The sequence below is a fragment of the Ptiloglossa arizonensis genome, chromosome 2 (genome assembly GCF_051014685.1).
Source record: "Ptiloglossa arizonensis isolate GNS036 chromosome 2, iyPtiAriz1_principal, whole genome shotgun sequence".
Lineage (NCBI taxonomy): Eukaryota > Metazoa > Arthropoda > Insecta > Hymenoptera > Colletidae > Ptiloglossa > Ptiloglossa arizonensis.
In genome coordinates, this window is record NC_135049.1 from 1,481,737 (window position 1) to 1,495,447 (window position 13,711).

The following is a 13,711-nucleotide window of genomic DNA, read 5'->3' on the forward strand; positions in this document are numbered from 1 at the left end:
TTCTCGTTGCTGATAAATTTTCTCTTTCTATTCATTGTTTTATAAAACCAAGGTTATTTTGGATTTATGTTTTAGAAGAAAAACTGATTTAAAGTTAATTCGGAAGGTACGACCCGAAAAATAATCAATATGGAGAAACTGAAATCACCGTATTTGCCATATCACGGAAGAAATTCTGAAAACCAAGTTGTTGGGAGGACTACGCCATTGCAAAAGTCTGCAGCGGGCCATGTACTGTGAGTGGGAAAAGAGGTAAAGAAGGGGAAGGGCTACCCATTCGGTAGCAAATGCTGGTAACCCGTCGCAAGGTCAAGATCAGTCGGTTAATCCTATCCAGTCAGCCGAGGCCCTTGCACCTTGGAGGACGAACGACCCTCACGCACGGAACTGAAATTTCACTTTGCAATCTTACAGTATAGTCTTAATTTGTTACATTATCGTAATTACCCGCTCATTTACTTCCTACGAGTATTAATATCGTCTAGCGACTAATCACGAACAAAAGTAACATTCTATTTAACGAAAAGTTTTAAGTGTATTGTAAACGGGCACCGCTATATTTTTAAAATCTTAGTGCTTCATCAGTCTCGTGATGATTCCTAACTGATCATCCATCGACGGTATCAACGTATCGGGAAACGAAGACATTTATCGGTGTAAATATTACTTTCTTTTTAAATTGAGTTCAAAAATCAAGTTTAATTCATTGGTTTCATTCTTTGAGTGCCATTAGTTTGGGTGATCTATAAAGACTATTATAAATACTACTAATATTAAATTGTTCTGTTTCACGAGAAATAAACAAGAACGTGTTTACTATAAAAGAATAATTTATCGTGTGCACTCTTAAGGAAAGTGTTTCTAGTGGAGACAACCGTAGCTGTGATTTTTCCAAATTATCCCTCTACGGGGCCTCTGTTATGGAAACCTGCGTTCTGATACCTAAAGAATTTTCCTTGGTCCTTGCTAACGATAGATCAACCTATAAGGGACTTTTCAAGAATGATTCAGGAAGCTTAGTTACGGACGTCAGAATTTCTGTTTGGTCAAATGTACTTATTCCGTCAGGGACGTTGATTTATCCCTTTCAGGGATCCATTCGATTTGACAAGATCGACCTTTATTCTCTTCTCGATGACAATGATGTAAGTAATTTTTTCACTGTAGACATTTAACTGTATTAATGCTTCGAATTGATAAAAAAGAATGGGGTATAAATGTTCAATTACATTTTTTTCTTTTACTACGTCGTATCTTTTATAGTAAGATAAAAAAGTTGTAATTCAATAGAAAATAATGCTCAATGTTATTCAAGCAATTATTTTACGCTATTACTCTCTTTTATATCTTCTATTACACTGCTTTATTAATTGTACACTACTGTACAAACAGATTAAATGAGGACAAACCATTAAAGGTTTGTAGTCCGTGTTTCAGAAACGAAAAGATGAAGGAATATATATATATATATATATATATATATATACTTTATACGTAAATGTAGGTTAAATACACTTTATGATATATTCTTATAGTAAAGCTTATAGTAAATAAATAATTATACATACATTATGATTCATTTATTATATATTCGATAGATTATAGTGTGGCCAATTTTAAGTTACGCAACTAATTATATTCTATGTACAATATTTATACTTGAAGAATTGTGATCGTAGATTGATACTAATTGGCTTTTATGTAAAGTAAAATAAACTATTATTTAATAATGACAAAATGATAACATAGTTACAATATATAAATAGATATTTAGAACAATGTCTAGAATTATCTTTATTTTCTATTAATTTGAATAGATCGTTTTAGCAGCGATTTGTGCAGTGTATGAGTTTTATTTCGTGGAAAGAAATTTAGTTGTATGCTTAGGGAAATTCAAGCTGTTATTGATTCAAAGGGAATAAATACAAAATATTAAAACTATTTAATATTAAGTCACATTCTTTATCAACTCATATTCTATTCTAAATACCTAATGCAAATTTTCAAATTATTTTCTCTTCATACAAATCGCATTTGAAAGGGCTCTTCAATGTTTGTTTATTATACTTAAATTCAGAAACTATATAAATCAATGTAAAAGAAGAACTTTATCACACAATGGACAGATTTTGACAATTTTTTCAGTTTGACCAGGAGCGTTGCCTTACTGAAAAATGAATTTTGTCTTAGCAATAAGTAACATGTGCTTATTAATTTGTAATTATTTAATTTAACTAACAAGTTATATCTTAGCATTGTATTCAATTCTGATCCAGATCATTATATGGTTTAAATCAAGATTTTTACAAGACAATTCGGATCTGAATACAATAATCTGTCCGAAAGGTTTATTATCAACATTTATTGTATTGCTTTAACAATTATTACCAACACTATTATTGTATTGGTTAGACAAAATTCATTTTCCAAGATAACTCACATTACAGAAACTATAAAAATATATCCAATGTATACGGAAATATCGCTAGTTGAATGGTTTGCCCACACTCCAAATTTATGTATAATAGGGAAATGTTGAACAGAATATTTAAGAACAGTCTTTGCAAATGGTAGACAGTTTGAAAATGTATATTAGATAAAACAAGAAATCACAACGGAATGGAATAATTTGTCACGAAATAAAATTCATTAAATTGCATAAATCTCTGTCAAAGTATATGATTTAAATAATATTATAGATCATAGAAGGGGTTCTAAGCATTGGTAACTACAAATTAATGTATATTATATTTAGTCTTTTATACTAAATGTTTATTTATATATTAGAAATTTGCTATCATTTACATGAAGTCATTTTATAGTTTATCTTGCTATTCACACAGTTTAATAATTGTTGTTTCAATCTAAAAACAGATTACACGTGATCTCAGTGTATGTCTCCTTTTAATAATTACAATTAATAAATATAATGTACATCATAGAGAAACTAAAGATACTTATGTAAATCAAACTCTAACTATGCAAATATCTATTGGTGTGATACAACAGTTCATTGTTAAATTTTCATGTTTATTTAAAATATTAATGAAGTTAATTTATTTTATCGCTGTTAATATCTAATTGCTGAAAATGGATTAAATACTTTCCTTTATTATATATTTTATAATATTTAATAAAAATATATCTCTAAGTATAAATCTTTTGAAATATACTTAATTTATAATTTGAATTGTTACATTAATAAAAAGATACGTAACGCACCGATAAGAATATTTATTAGAAAAGTATTTAAACGATAAATGTATAGTTAGGCTTAATAAAAAATGTAACTTAACATGAAATAATTTTAATATTTTGTACATGTAACCTATGCGTTAATAAATTGTTTGAATTCTTCTTAACATATTTGCTTCAAGTTCTTTATCTTATATAAAACTATTTTTGTTCCACTTTGTTGTCATGGTTTTTCATAATAACGATATATTTAAATTAGTTTCATTAAAATTTCCATAATTTCAATAGTGTTTAAGTTTGATGATTGTGGTGATTACAATCAATAACGATTTAGCTTTTTACTTTGAAGCCATGATTGAGTAACGCGTGCGGTGTCCTTAGTTCGAGTTTTATCATATTTCTTTTAAAGAGACTTACACCTAGCATTGTTATGCAGTTGCATTATTCCTAAATAACGTAAAAGAGTTGTATGCTTAGGAAAATTCAAGCTGTTATTGATTCAAAGGGTATAAATACAAAATATTAAAACTATTTAATATTAAGTTACATTCTTTATCAACTCATATTGCGTATACAATTACGAATGACAGTGTCTTTTAAATATCACCTAACAGGTATCACGTATCACATAATATGATTTTCTGTTTTATCTAATATACATTTTCAAACTGACTACCATTTGCAAAGACTGTTCTTAAATATTCTGTTCAACATTTCCTTATTATATTTAAATTTGGAGTGTGGGCAAACCATTCAACTAGCGCTGTAATGTGAGTTTGGTGCACTTTTTAGAGTACTGTCATACTTCTTCTCTATAACTTTTACAACATATTTGTCAATATTTAAATCATGTCAAAAATTCATCTAGTGGTATAATAAACTACTACTAACAATTTCATTACTAATTTTGAACCTTTTCTTTAAGATCTTTAAGATTATTGCGTTCAAAATATAATATATTGATACCACAAAATAAGTCTTCTTCCTATGTATTCTAAACGTATTCTGAATTCTTAAATAATAGACTTCTTATTTTGTAATTGCACTACGAAATTTCTATATGAATATTTTTCACTTTTAACTACAATTTCAGAAATACTTCTTTAAAATTATTGCATTAATTGAGAGAACGGCTTTAAAACCTCAAATAATGCAGACCATTGTTGTTTCTTTTTACAAGGTACACTCTGTAAAAGAAAATACACGATTCTACTTACAAGTATGAAAATTACAGCGCTCTTCAAATGTCCGAAATACCTTGTATGAAAGAATCATTTCCATTATATCTGGTGTTCAAAAAAGGCAGTACTAAACATATACTACAAGCCAGATGATGGTAGATGAAAAAAATTTCCATAAACTTATATCTGAAAATTCTTAAAATTGATAAAATACGTCTTTCAATTTGTTTTATTTTTCTGCTTTTCAATAATAGTTGTTGTTTATCTGTCTTGATATACGGCATCAAGACCTCTACTATTAGTCGTTCTAACGTTTATTAGACATGTAATGGTTTAATACTTATTCTCTTTACAATTTCATTTGAGAGATTTCTATTAACGTGTACAAACGGTCTGAATTATGCGATATGCGTTTTGTGCATGGTAAAGTACGATGCAATTCGGAAGAGTTTCGCAATGACTAGTTTGACAAATGGAAGCCTGTATTCTTTCAGGAGGAAGTTTCGAACACTTATTATAACTATCGTAATAAATGATAAAAATGATAAAAATCTTTAAATATTTTTCATCTACTTAGCCTCAATAACGCAGCATAAGTTTGGTTCTAACCGTTTTGTGTCACCCTGTCTATCATTCATTTATAATTTTCTATAATGTCACTACTAATTACACCGATATGCGGGTGGATCAACAAAATGGAACACCTTGCTCGCGATAATTATCTTTGTGTAAATATGTTAAACCAACTTTTTGTTTGATCTACATAATATTCGAATTAAGACATCAATATGAAATATAGTGGCACAAGTGGAAAAGTTTCTTCCTTGATAGTTAATCATGAAAGTTTTCATTTCTTAATCTTTTTTTGCATGTTTTAGCCGATACATTTTTATGGAACATAGAGTTACACATTGTCGCCAGTTTTAGTGCACTAATTTCAGGATTCGTTTACACTTCGTATACTACAGCTTTATCTTCTTAATTAATTAAAATCTTTGCCTTTTTAGTAGGTTGTTTATTTATTAAACAATAATTTTGTTATTCTTTTAATCATATGTTGAATAGTAGGCTTAGTTCTACCAACTGTTTTTTCTATCCCTAGATAATTTTGGCCTTCTATATATAATATAAAATAGAAATCATTACTTTTCGTTCTTCTAGAATGATTTCACATGTATTTCGACTAATTTTTTATATGAAATTGTTACTTAAACAAGGTTTTACAATATACTAGATTGCTGGACTTTGTAAACATAACAATGTTATGATGTGTGTATAAGGAATTTTATTATGTACTGTGTATGTTAAAATTTATATATTTTCGGTATTATTTGTGGGATTTTGTTAACATTTGGTATAGGTAAAATTTATACAGGTTTATATTTATAGTAAAAGATTTATTGAAAAACCTCGAATGTAACACTTTATCTTAACAAATTTCTTTCATAGACGGTGAGGATATGAATACTTATGAGCCTGGCTGTTTATATGTACAACTTGACACAACGAAATACCTCGTAGACTTTTAATTAAAAAAGAAAATGGAACATGCCTTTTATGATTTCTAGAGGGGATTCAAATCGCAATATTACTTGAGAAACTAAGCCTAGCAGACAGACGAAACGTGATTTTAGCATGACATGACGGTTCGCCGCCTCATTATTTGCATATCGTACGGCAAATATTATAATAGATTGGGAATTTACTAATTATTGAATGGATTGAGGCTATCCAATTGACTAGCCGGCCTGGTTATCTGATTAAACATTGACAGATTATTTCTTATGGGATTACCTTTAAAAAAAGGTATATCACAATCTATCTACCAGTCTATAAAGTATGAAAAGAATGAATCACAACTGCCTAGCAAAGTATTGGCAAAGAAACTTTATTATTTGTACATAGTAAGTGTATGAAAGTTTAAAGTCACTATTTTGAGCATTTATTATAACGTTCTTGTATCGAAAAATTATATTGCATTTTTATTAATGTAATAGTGTATTAACGTAGTAAACTTAAAACAGTAATGTATTACCGTAACAATTTTGTGGATGTTTTTCTAAATATTTTAAAAAATAGGTTTTATAGAAAGATGTTTTTAACAACGTAGAATAGGATTCCAAAATAAGAAATATAGTTTTATAAAAAAAGAAATAAGTTGTCCCCAAAATCGCCTTAAAAGTTCCTATGCATTAAAAAATTAATATTGTTACTTGGATCCCCTTTCAATATCATGAAAGATATGCTTCACCTTTATAACACAAAATGGATTCAAGCGATTTATCATGAAGTAGCTTGTTTAAGCTCCGTAAACATTCAATAAAAATATTATATTTGCGTAATTATTTTGAATTCCGCATTAATATTTTAGGAAAGTATTCTTAAAAGAAAAATATTTTAAATATGATAATTGACAAAATTGGCAAGTATTAATGACTTTTAATAATAATCCAATATATATATATATGTTTTTATTGGCAGTGAATAACATTTTCCTTTCACACTAATAAATAAAAGAACAAGAACTTTTTCCACATACTACCTTGATCAAAAAGTTCTAGGACTGTCCCCCATGTGTCGCTGTCAATCACCCGATTGTTTCTTTTTTTTTTTTCTTAGGTTACCATATCTGTCATTAACACTTCCTTCCAATTTCAGCATCATAGCTTGATATTTGTAAAAGTTACGTTGTACTGAGCACATCTCCTTTGTTCGTGTCTTCGATTTTGAAAATGGCATCATTTGAGCATCAACGAGTTTGCATTAAATTTTGTGTAAAAAACGGATTTAACGGTCCGCAGACCTTGGATATGTTGGAGAAGTGTTTCGGCAACGATACTCTTTCGAGATCAAATGTTTTTCGATGGCACGAACGCTTCAGAAGTGGTCGTGAGTCGGTCGAAAAACCACGTCGTTTTCAGTCAAGAAAGAAGGCGATGCTCACGGTTTTCATGGATTACAATGGTGTTGTGCATCAAGAATTCTTGCCAGAAAAACAGACAGTCAACAAAGAATATTATTTGGGCGTTTTGAGACGTTTGCGCGAAGCAATTCGTCAAAAAAGGCCAGATTTGTGGGCAAACAACTCGTGGATTTTGCACCACGATAACGCACCGGCGCACAATGCGATCCTTATCCGCGAGTTTTTGACGAAAAACAACACGAACACTATCCAGCAGCCTTCAAATTCACCAGATCTGGCTCCCTGCGACTTTTTTCTGTTCAACCGAATTAAAAAACCGCTTCGCGGAACGCGTTACAGTACCCGAGAGGAGGTCATGACAAAATCGAAGACGGCTCTGATGGACATACCGAAAATTGAGTACCAGCGGTGTTTCGAGGATTGGATCAAGCGCTGGCGCAAGTGCATTGCAGTCAATGGGGACTACTTTGAAGGGGACCATATCGATTTGGACGAATAAATTTGTATTTTTGATTTTATGAATAAAGTCCTAAAACTTTTTGATCAAGGTAGTAAGTGGAAAATATTTTATGTACTGATTTATCATCTAAAGACAATAAAAAAAAGTTGATATTAATATATGTTCTATTTTAAATTTGTTATGGAATATAGCAAGTTTTGTATTGTAAATAATAATACTTCAGAAACCAAAACTACTATAACTTATTGTGTTCTACAGTTTACAAACAATGTTTGATACCTTTCACATGATTCATATGCTGTTATAGTGCTTTATGTTGCCAAAAGGTGTCTGCATACATGTATTGAAATGTATGATAATATAGTAATCATTTTAAACATCTCCTCTGAAAGTAATCGCATACAAAATAAAATATTCTATTCAATATAAAATTCACTATATCTCGTAAACAAAGTGAAATAGGACATATGTTCATAGAAACTTTTTTCATTTTCTTCAAGTTTTAAATCAGTACGTAAAATATTTCCCGCTAATTTAGGAATATCCTGTATATAAAACGCTAATTATCAATTCATGTTCTATTTTCTTCTTTTCCCCACTCAAATTTTCAAGATATACCTGCTCTTGATATTCCATTTAAAATTTCTGTACATATACTTAGGTCCATATTGGATAACATTCCTCATTGAAAGAAACTGTTTTTCTTTGTATTTTAATTTGAAAAAATGTTGCTTTCTGTTAAATAAGACCAAAGAATAGTGGTTGAAATCTTCCGATAAAAAAGAAATGAAAGACTTGGAAAAACATACGTATATGTTGAATTACTCGTATAATTGCTTGTTTACACCAAGTAATGATTGATACCATTGTAAATAACTTTTACATGTAACTAATATTTTAATAATACTTAAGAAGTAAAGGAAATAATTGCATGTCTTCAACTAATAGTAAAATTTCTAATTTTAAACAAATTGACATAGCACAGCACGATAATAATCTCACGATGTTCCATAACTGCAATGGATTCCAGATCAGACGAGAATACGGCTGCTACGATGAGGTTTTTCTTTCAAATTATAGCCTTAATAAACGTCAATGCAATTGGATAAGATTCCTTCGAATAGTTCAATCTTATGATGAACAAGTTAATCTAATTGGTACCAAAATAAAAGGTAAGTTAGTGGATATAATTAGAAAAAGTGACCTAGTATAACTTGCACTAATACATTTATCTTCTTATATTCAATCTAAGGCATTTTAAATTTAAAGAAAGTATTTTGATTATACATGGACTACTATAGTAATGTAACAATGATAATAAAATAAACATAAATGTTGAATATTACTGATCATTAAGTTTGTTTTATACTGGATTACAATTTCCAATTTAAAAACGTGAAATAGTTGACCTTGTTATTTTTCCAAAATGAATGATAAATAAAAATTCTTACCATAAAAAAATTATCTTCCATTTTAACAATCGTTTGACGAGTCCAAAAAAGTAAATATGAGCGAACTATTTAAATAGATCATTGTACTAAATGCCTCTGTAATTTTCAAATATTTTCTTTAGTGTCGTTTTTCTTGACAAAAAATATTTTCAAAAAAAAAAAGACACCGAAAAGTGTTGACAAACAAAAATGCAACCTTTTTGTGACTATACAACTGTTAAATATTAAAATAGTAACTAATACTTGAATCTAAAAGTTTATCTATGTCGATATAAACGATTCATAGAAAACACGATTATAAAATTTATAAATTAATTTTAAGGTCCTGGATTTCAATGTTCATATTGTTATTACAATATTCACATTAAGAAATGTATAAGAAAATGTATTTATGTAACAAGTACTGCACATTTAATTGTAGGTGCCTTGTAAAAAATATTAAAGCCTATTTAAACTATATTAAAATCATATATTAATCTTTTATATATAAGATTGATATTAATAAATATACGATGATGTGTGTCTTATAATAGATATATGTATTATCCATGTAATAAATTATAAGAAATATAATGACCGCTCTTCTGTCATCTTCTGAAAACTGCTCATTAAAGGCGCGGTATTATAATAAATCTCGGTTAATAAATGGAGTATATTAAAAATTTCAAAAATATCATTGTTGTTCGATATTCGTACATTTACAAACGCATTTTGGATGTAGAGTAATTAGATTCGTTAAATATCTGTAACAATATATGTATATATCACGTGCTAGCAATTTTGAAAATCTATATTTATTTAAAGTTTTTCAACAATTTCATTAATAATAGGATTGTAGTTTGATAGTACTTTTTAAAAGTAAAAGGAAAACAATATTTTATACAATTTTCATGTGTTTCATAATTGAAAAAGAATGAAAGAAATTTTGTTGTATTTCATTGTAGCAAAAATTGATTTTTTTTATTTCTTCTTTGTTTATGTTACCTAGGGGATCCAATCTTTGAGGTAATAAAAGATGTGCAACCAGACACAGAATTAGTAGCTTGGTTTCTTCCTACGGCAGAACAAGATTTCGTCTTTATTTCGCACGATATGTGTTCGAGGTCGGCTATATACAGATGTACGATCGATTCCATTCTAGATGGTGAGTCATTAAAAACTTTCTTAAATAATAACTATACAAATTAAGTTTGATGAATCGAAATAATTGTAAAGTGTGAAATTTGTATGATCTTTCTATACGTGTGTGTATACTTAAATACATCAAATTTGTTCTAATTTAAACACTCAAACTTATGTTTCAATAATAGTTATCTATAACATGTCTTAATCGTTTTACATTACAATTTTCAATATTTTGCAATATGTACGTATGTATATTATGTGTATATTGTTTCATATAGAATCATAATTACAGTTTCTAAAATAAATTTTCTTCTCTAGTTGTTGTATTGTATGTATTAAGGTTTTGTTGGTTAAATAAGTTGGTGATTTACAATTAGCTAATTCATTGATCAATTTTATTTCTGAATGGTTTAAAAAATTGATTGAAATTTCCATACATTATGAGTAAGAAATATAAAAAGTATATTAAGTAATATTATTTGCCTATAAATGTAATAAAACTGCTACTCTTATTTCAATTTCAAAGTTTCCTAACAAACGAATTTTCAATCAAAGAAGTTCCAATAAAATAAGAAAAAAATAAAAGAAGAAAAGTTTTCTAAAAATGCGGAGCGCCGGACTTTAAAGTTTACAAAATTTTCAAGAAAATATTACTCGATTCATTGATTTCAGACTAATATTAAAATCAAGCTGAATGGCTCCAAAATCGTTTTAGCCCTCTCGCATATGATTATTCATTTATTGAAATACAAATATGATTTTTGGTATATAATTACATTGAATTATTTCTAACTTTTTGAAACCAGTATCAAGTTTTTAATTTTTGGTAGCAAAGAGTTGTGTTAAAATGGTTCGATGGTCACTACACAGAAATTTTTTAAATGTATTAATTTTTTCATGGAAATAAAAACTATGAAAAATATTAATACAATTAATGAAAAGAATTCATTAAAAACAATAAAGTATAATTATTGCGGTTTGTGGTGCAGAAGAAACTATAAATACACTTTACATTTAATATAATAATTTAGTTTTTGCCTCTTCGTTGTAAAAATTTTTTAAGCATTTCAGCTTCATGTTAGCAAAACAAAGGAACAATAATTTTTGTAGAAAAAGTGAGATTTTGTCATATTTACCGCGCTTCTTATTAACACTATTTGATGTACTAAATTTGGGCATTTACTTTGAGGTGAGAAATCTTACGCAATACTAAACAAATTAGAAGTCGAATGCAATTTCTATTACCAGAATAAATTCTGTATTCATAGAGAACAAAATGTTAAATATGTATTCCTTTTTTATCAGTGCAGTTTTAATATTTCTATTAGAATATAAATGTCTATACGCATTTAACATAATATACATATTCAGAATGTAGAAAAATGTGAAATAATGGGTAAAATTGTTTTCTATTCTGGTTTAAAACATATACAATTCAATTTAATAAATGTAATATGCAATGAGCAAAGATGTGAAAGACAATTAAATTTTAAATACATGTATTGAACAGTAGTAATGCGTAACAATCTCATTTTATATGTGGCGTACTTAGATTGTGTCTATTTCTTATTTCAAAGTACATTGCAAAACAATATATTAATACTATGGTATCTTCCCCGTATTATATTTTGTTAAAGAATATGTTTGAAACCTTCATTTCTAACAAAAATATTTTGAATGTGTAAAGTATAAAAATAAATTTTGTGATAGTTTATATTACACATGAAATACATTTACATCGATGTCAGTGGTTACTAGATGACGGCACTGCAAAGGCGCGAAAGGACGTACGATTAAACAATAATGGATTACAAACATATAGTAGAATATCTTTCATGACTAGAGTAGATCATTGCGAAAATTATTTTCCTACGCATTTATAATGTGTTTTTCAAGAGTAAAATTAATATAGATTAATGTTGCCCGTAGCATAGCATTTTTTCCCTACCAATTTATTACGAAAGAAAGTATTTGGTTCAATTTAAAATTTACAAAATTATCTCCTGTTTTTATAAAAAAAATAATTTCCAAGCCTGTACTATGATATTTATTCCTCATCAAAGATATAAACTTTTATTCAGAACTTTCTTTTAATAAGTCATCGTAAGTTATTTAAAAATCATGGCATTATCTACGATGAACAGGGGGATATTATATATATATATATATATATATATATATATATATATATATATATATATTTACTTTTTTTTTGTTTAATTTACTATGATAAAACAATTTACGTTAATCACAAATTAAAAAAGGTCTTAAAGACAGCAAACTCTTTTACAAACAGCAAAGGAAGATTTGTACGGTTCGAATCTTTGGTAATCGAAACTCTTCTCGGGTGCAATCGCATTAATCGCCACAATCACAGGGCAATCAGAAAAGAAAGAAAACGGTTGGCTAAGAAATCTGAAATGCAAATATGTTTCGGTATTTTTGTCGGCTAGATCACAAGATGCTGGTTCGTTTGCTGGCGATTCAAATGCATAGATCTCCGCGCTTACGAAGAGATAAACGACAGTACAATGCCAGCGAACCTTCAATTCCGAACAGAAGGATTTGGTGACCAAGGAAGATAAGGACAAGAGAAACGCTATAAAACGTGTAGGGGGTCAAGGGGGCGGGGTAGTTGCTGTCGCTGCCTATAGGGATATTTGGAAATAGTATAGCTCAGAATATATACTACTAACAGTGATGCTGTATCTATCAATATCGCTATTTATACATCATTAATAATTTAATGATATAGACAGAAACGTTATATTACCTCCATATCAAAATCAGATCGATAAGTAATTATATACCATCAATCTCTTCGCAAAAGTCAGAATGAGATTATTGGTACGTGCTTCCTTATAATATAAGAATATTAAAGCTACGATTAGTGATCCGCGTTTGAATTTATGTCTGAAACAGATTTGAAATATTCTGGATCGCTTTGAATATTATTCAGTATCAGGAATTCGTAAAAGTTTTATTTGATCTGAATTGATCATAAAAGCCTTAAGGATTTTTAACAATTAAAAACATAAATAGTTCAGATGTAACAATGTCATTGATATAAAATATCGCGTAAACGCTGGAAATTTTATACGTAACATTAAAAATAGAAAAGCATAACTAAACCTGGATTATTTGTCTTTATAGTTCACATCATTACAGCTCCATATGTATAATTCTCGATGATTAAGTCATATGGCATGTTATAAACAAACAAAACAAACGTAAAATAAACAAATAAACGAATAAACACATTTTTCAATATTTAGAAAGTGATTAATTATGCATAGATTGATAAATAATGTGTAAATGATTTAGACATTTTATATAAATAAGTAAACTTATAAACTTTTATTGTAAAATATATAAA

The 13,711-nt window shown here is 28.4% G+C and overlaps 1 protein-coding gene across 1 annotated transcript in view; it reads left to right on the forward strand.

Moving 5' to 3' along the window:
* The first annotated feature begins 920 nt into the window (after positions 1 to 920).
* The window catches only part of LOC143143407 (uncharacterized), a 64,271-nt gene continuing 51,480 nt past the window's right edge, over positions 921 to 13,711 (forward strand). Inside the window, exons 1-3 of the mRNA XM_076304589.1 lie at positions 921 to 1,145; positions 8,790 to 8,931; positions 10,199 to 10,354. Coding sequence (XP_076160704.1) covers positions 921 to 1,145; positions 8,790 to 8,931; positions 10,199 to 10,354 — 523 coding nt within the window. The remainder of the gene's footprint in view (positions 1,146 to 8,789; positions 8,932 to 10,198; positions 10,355 to 13,711) is intronic.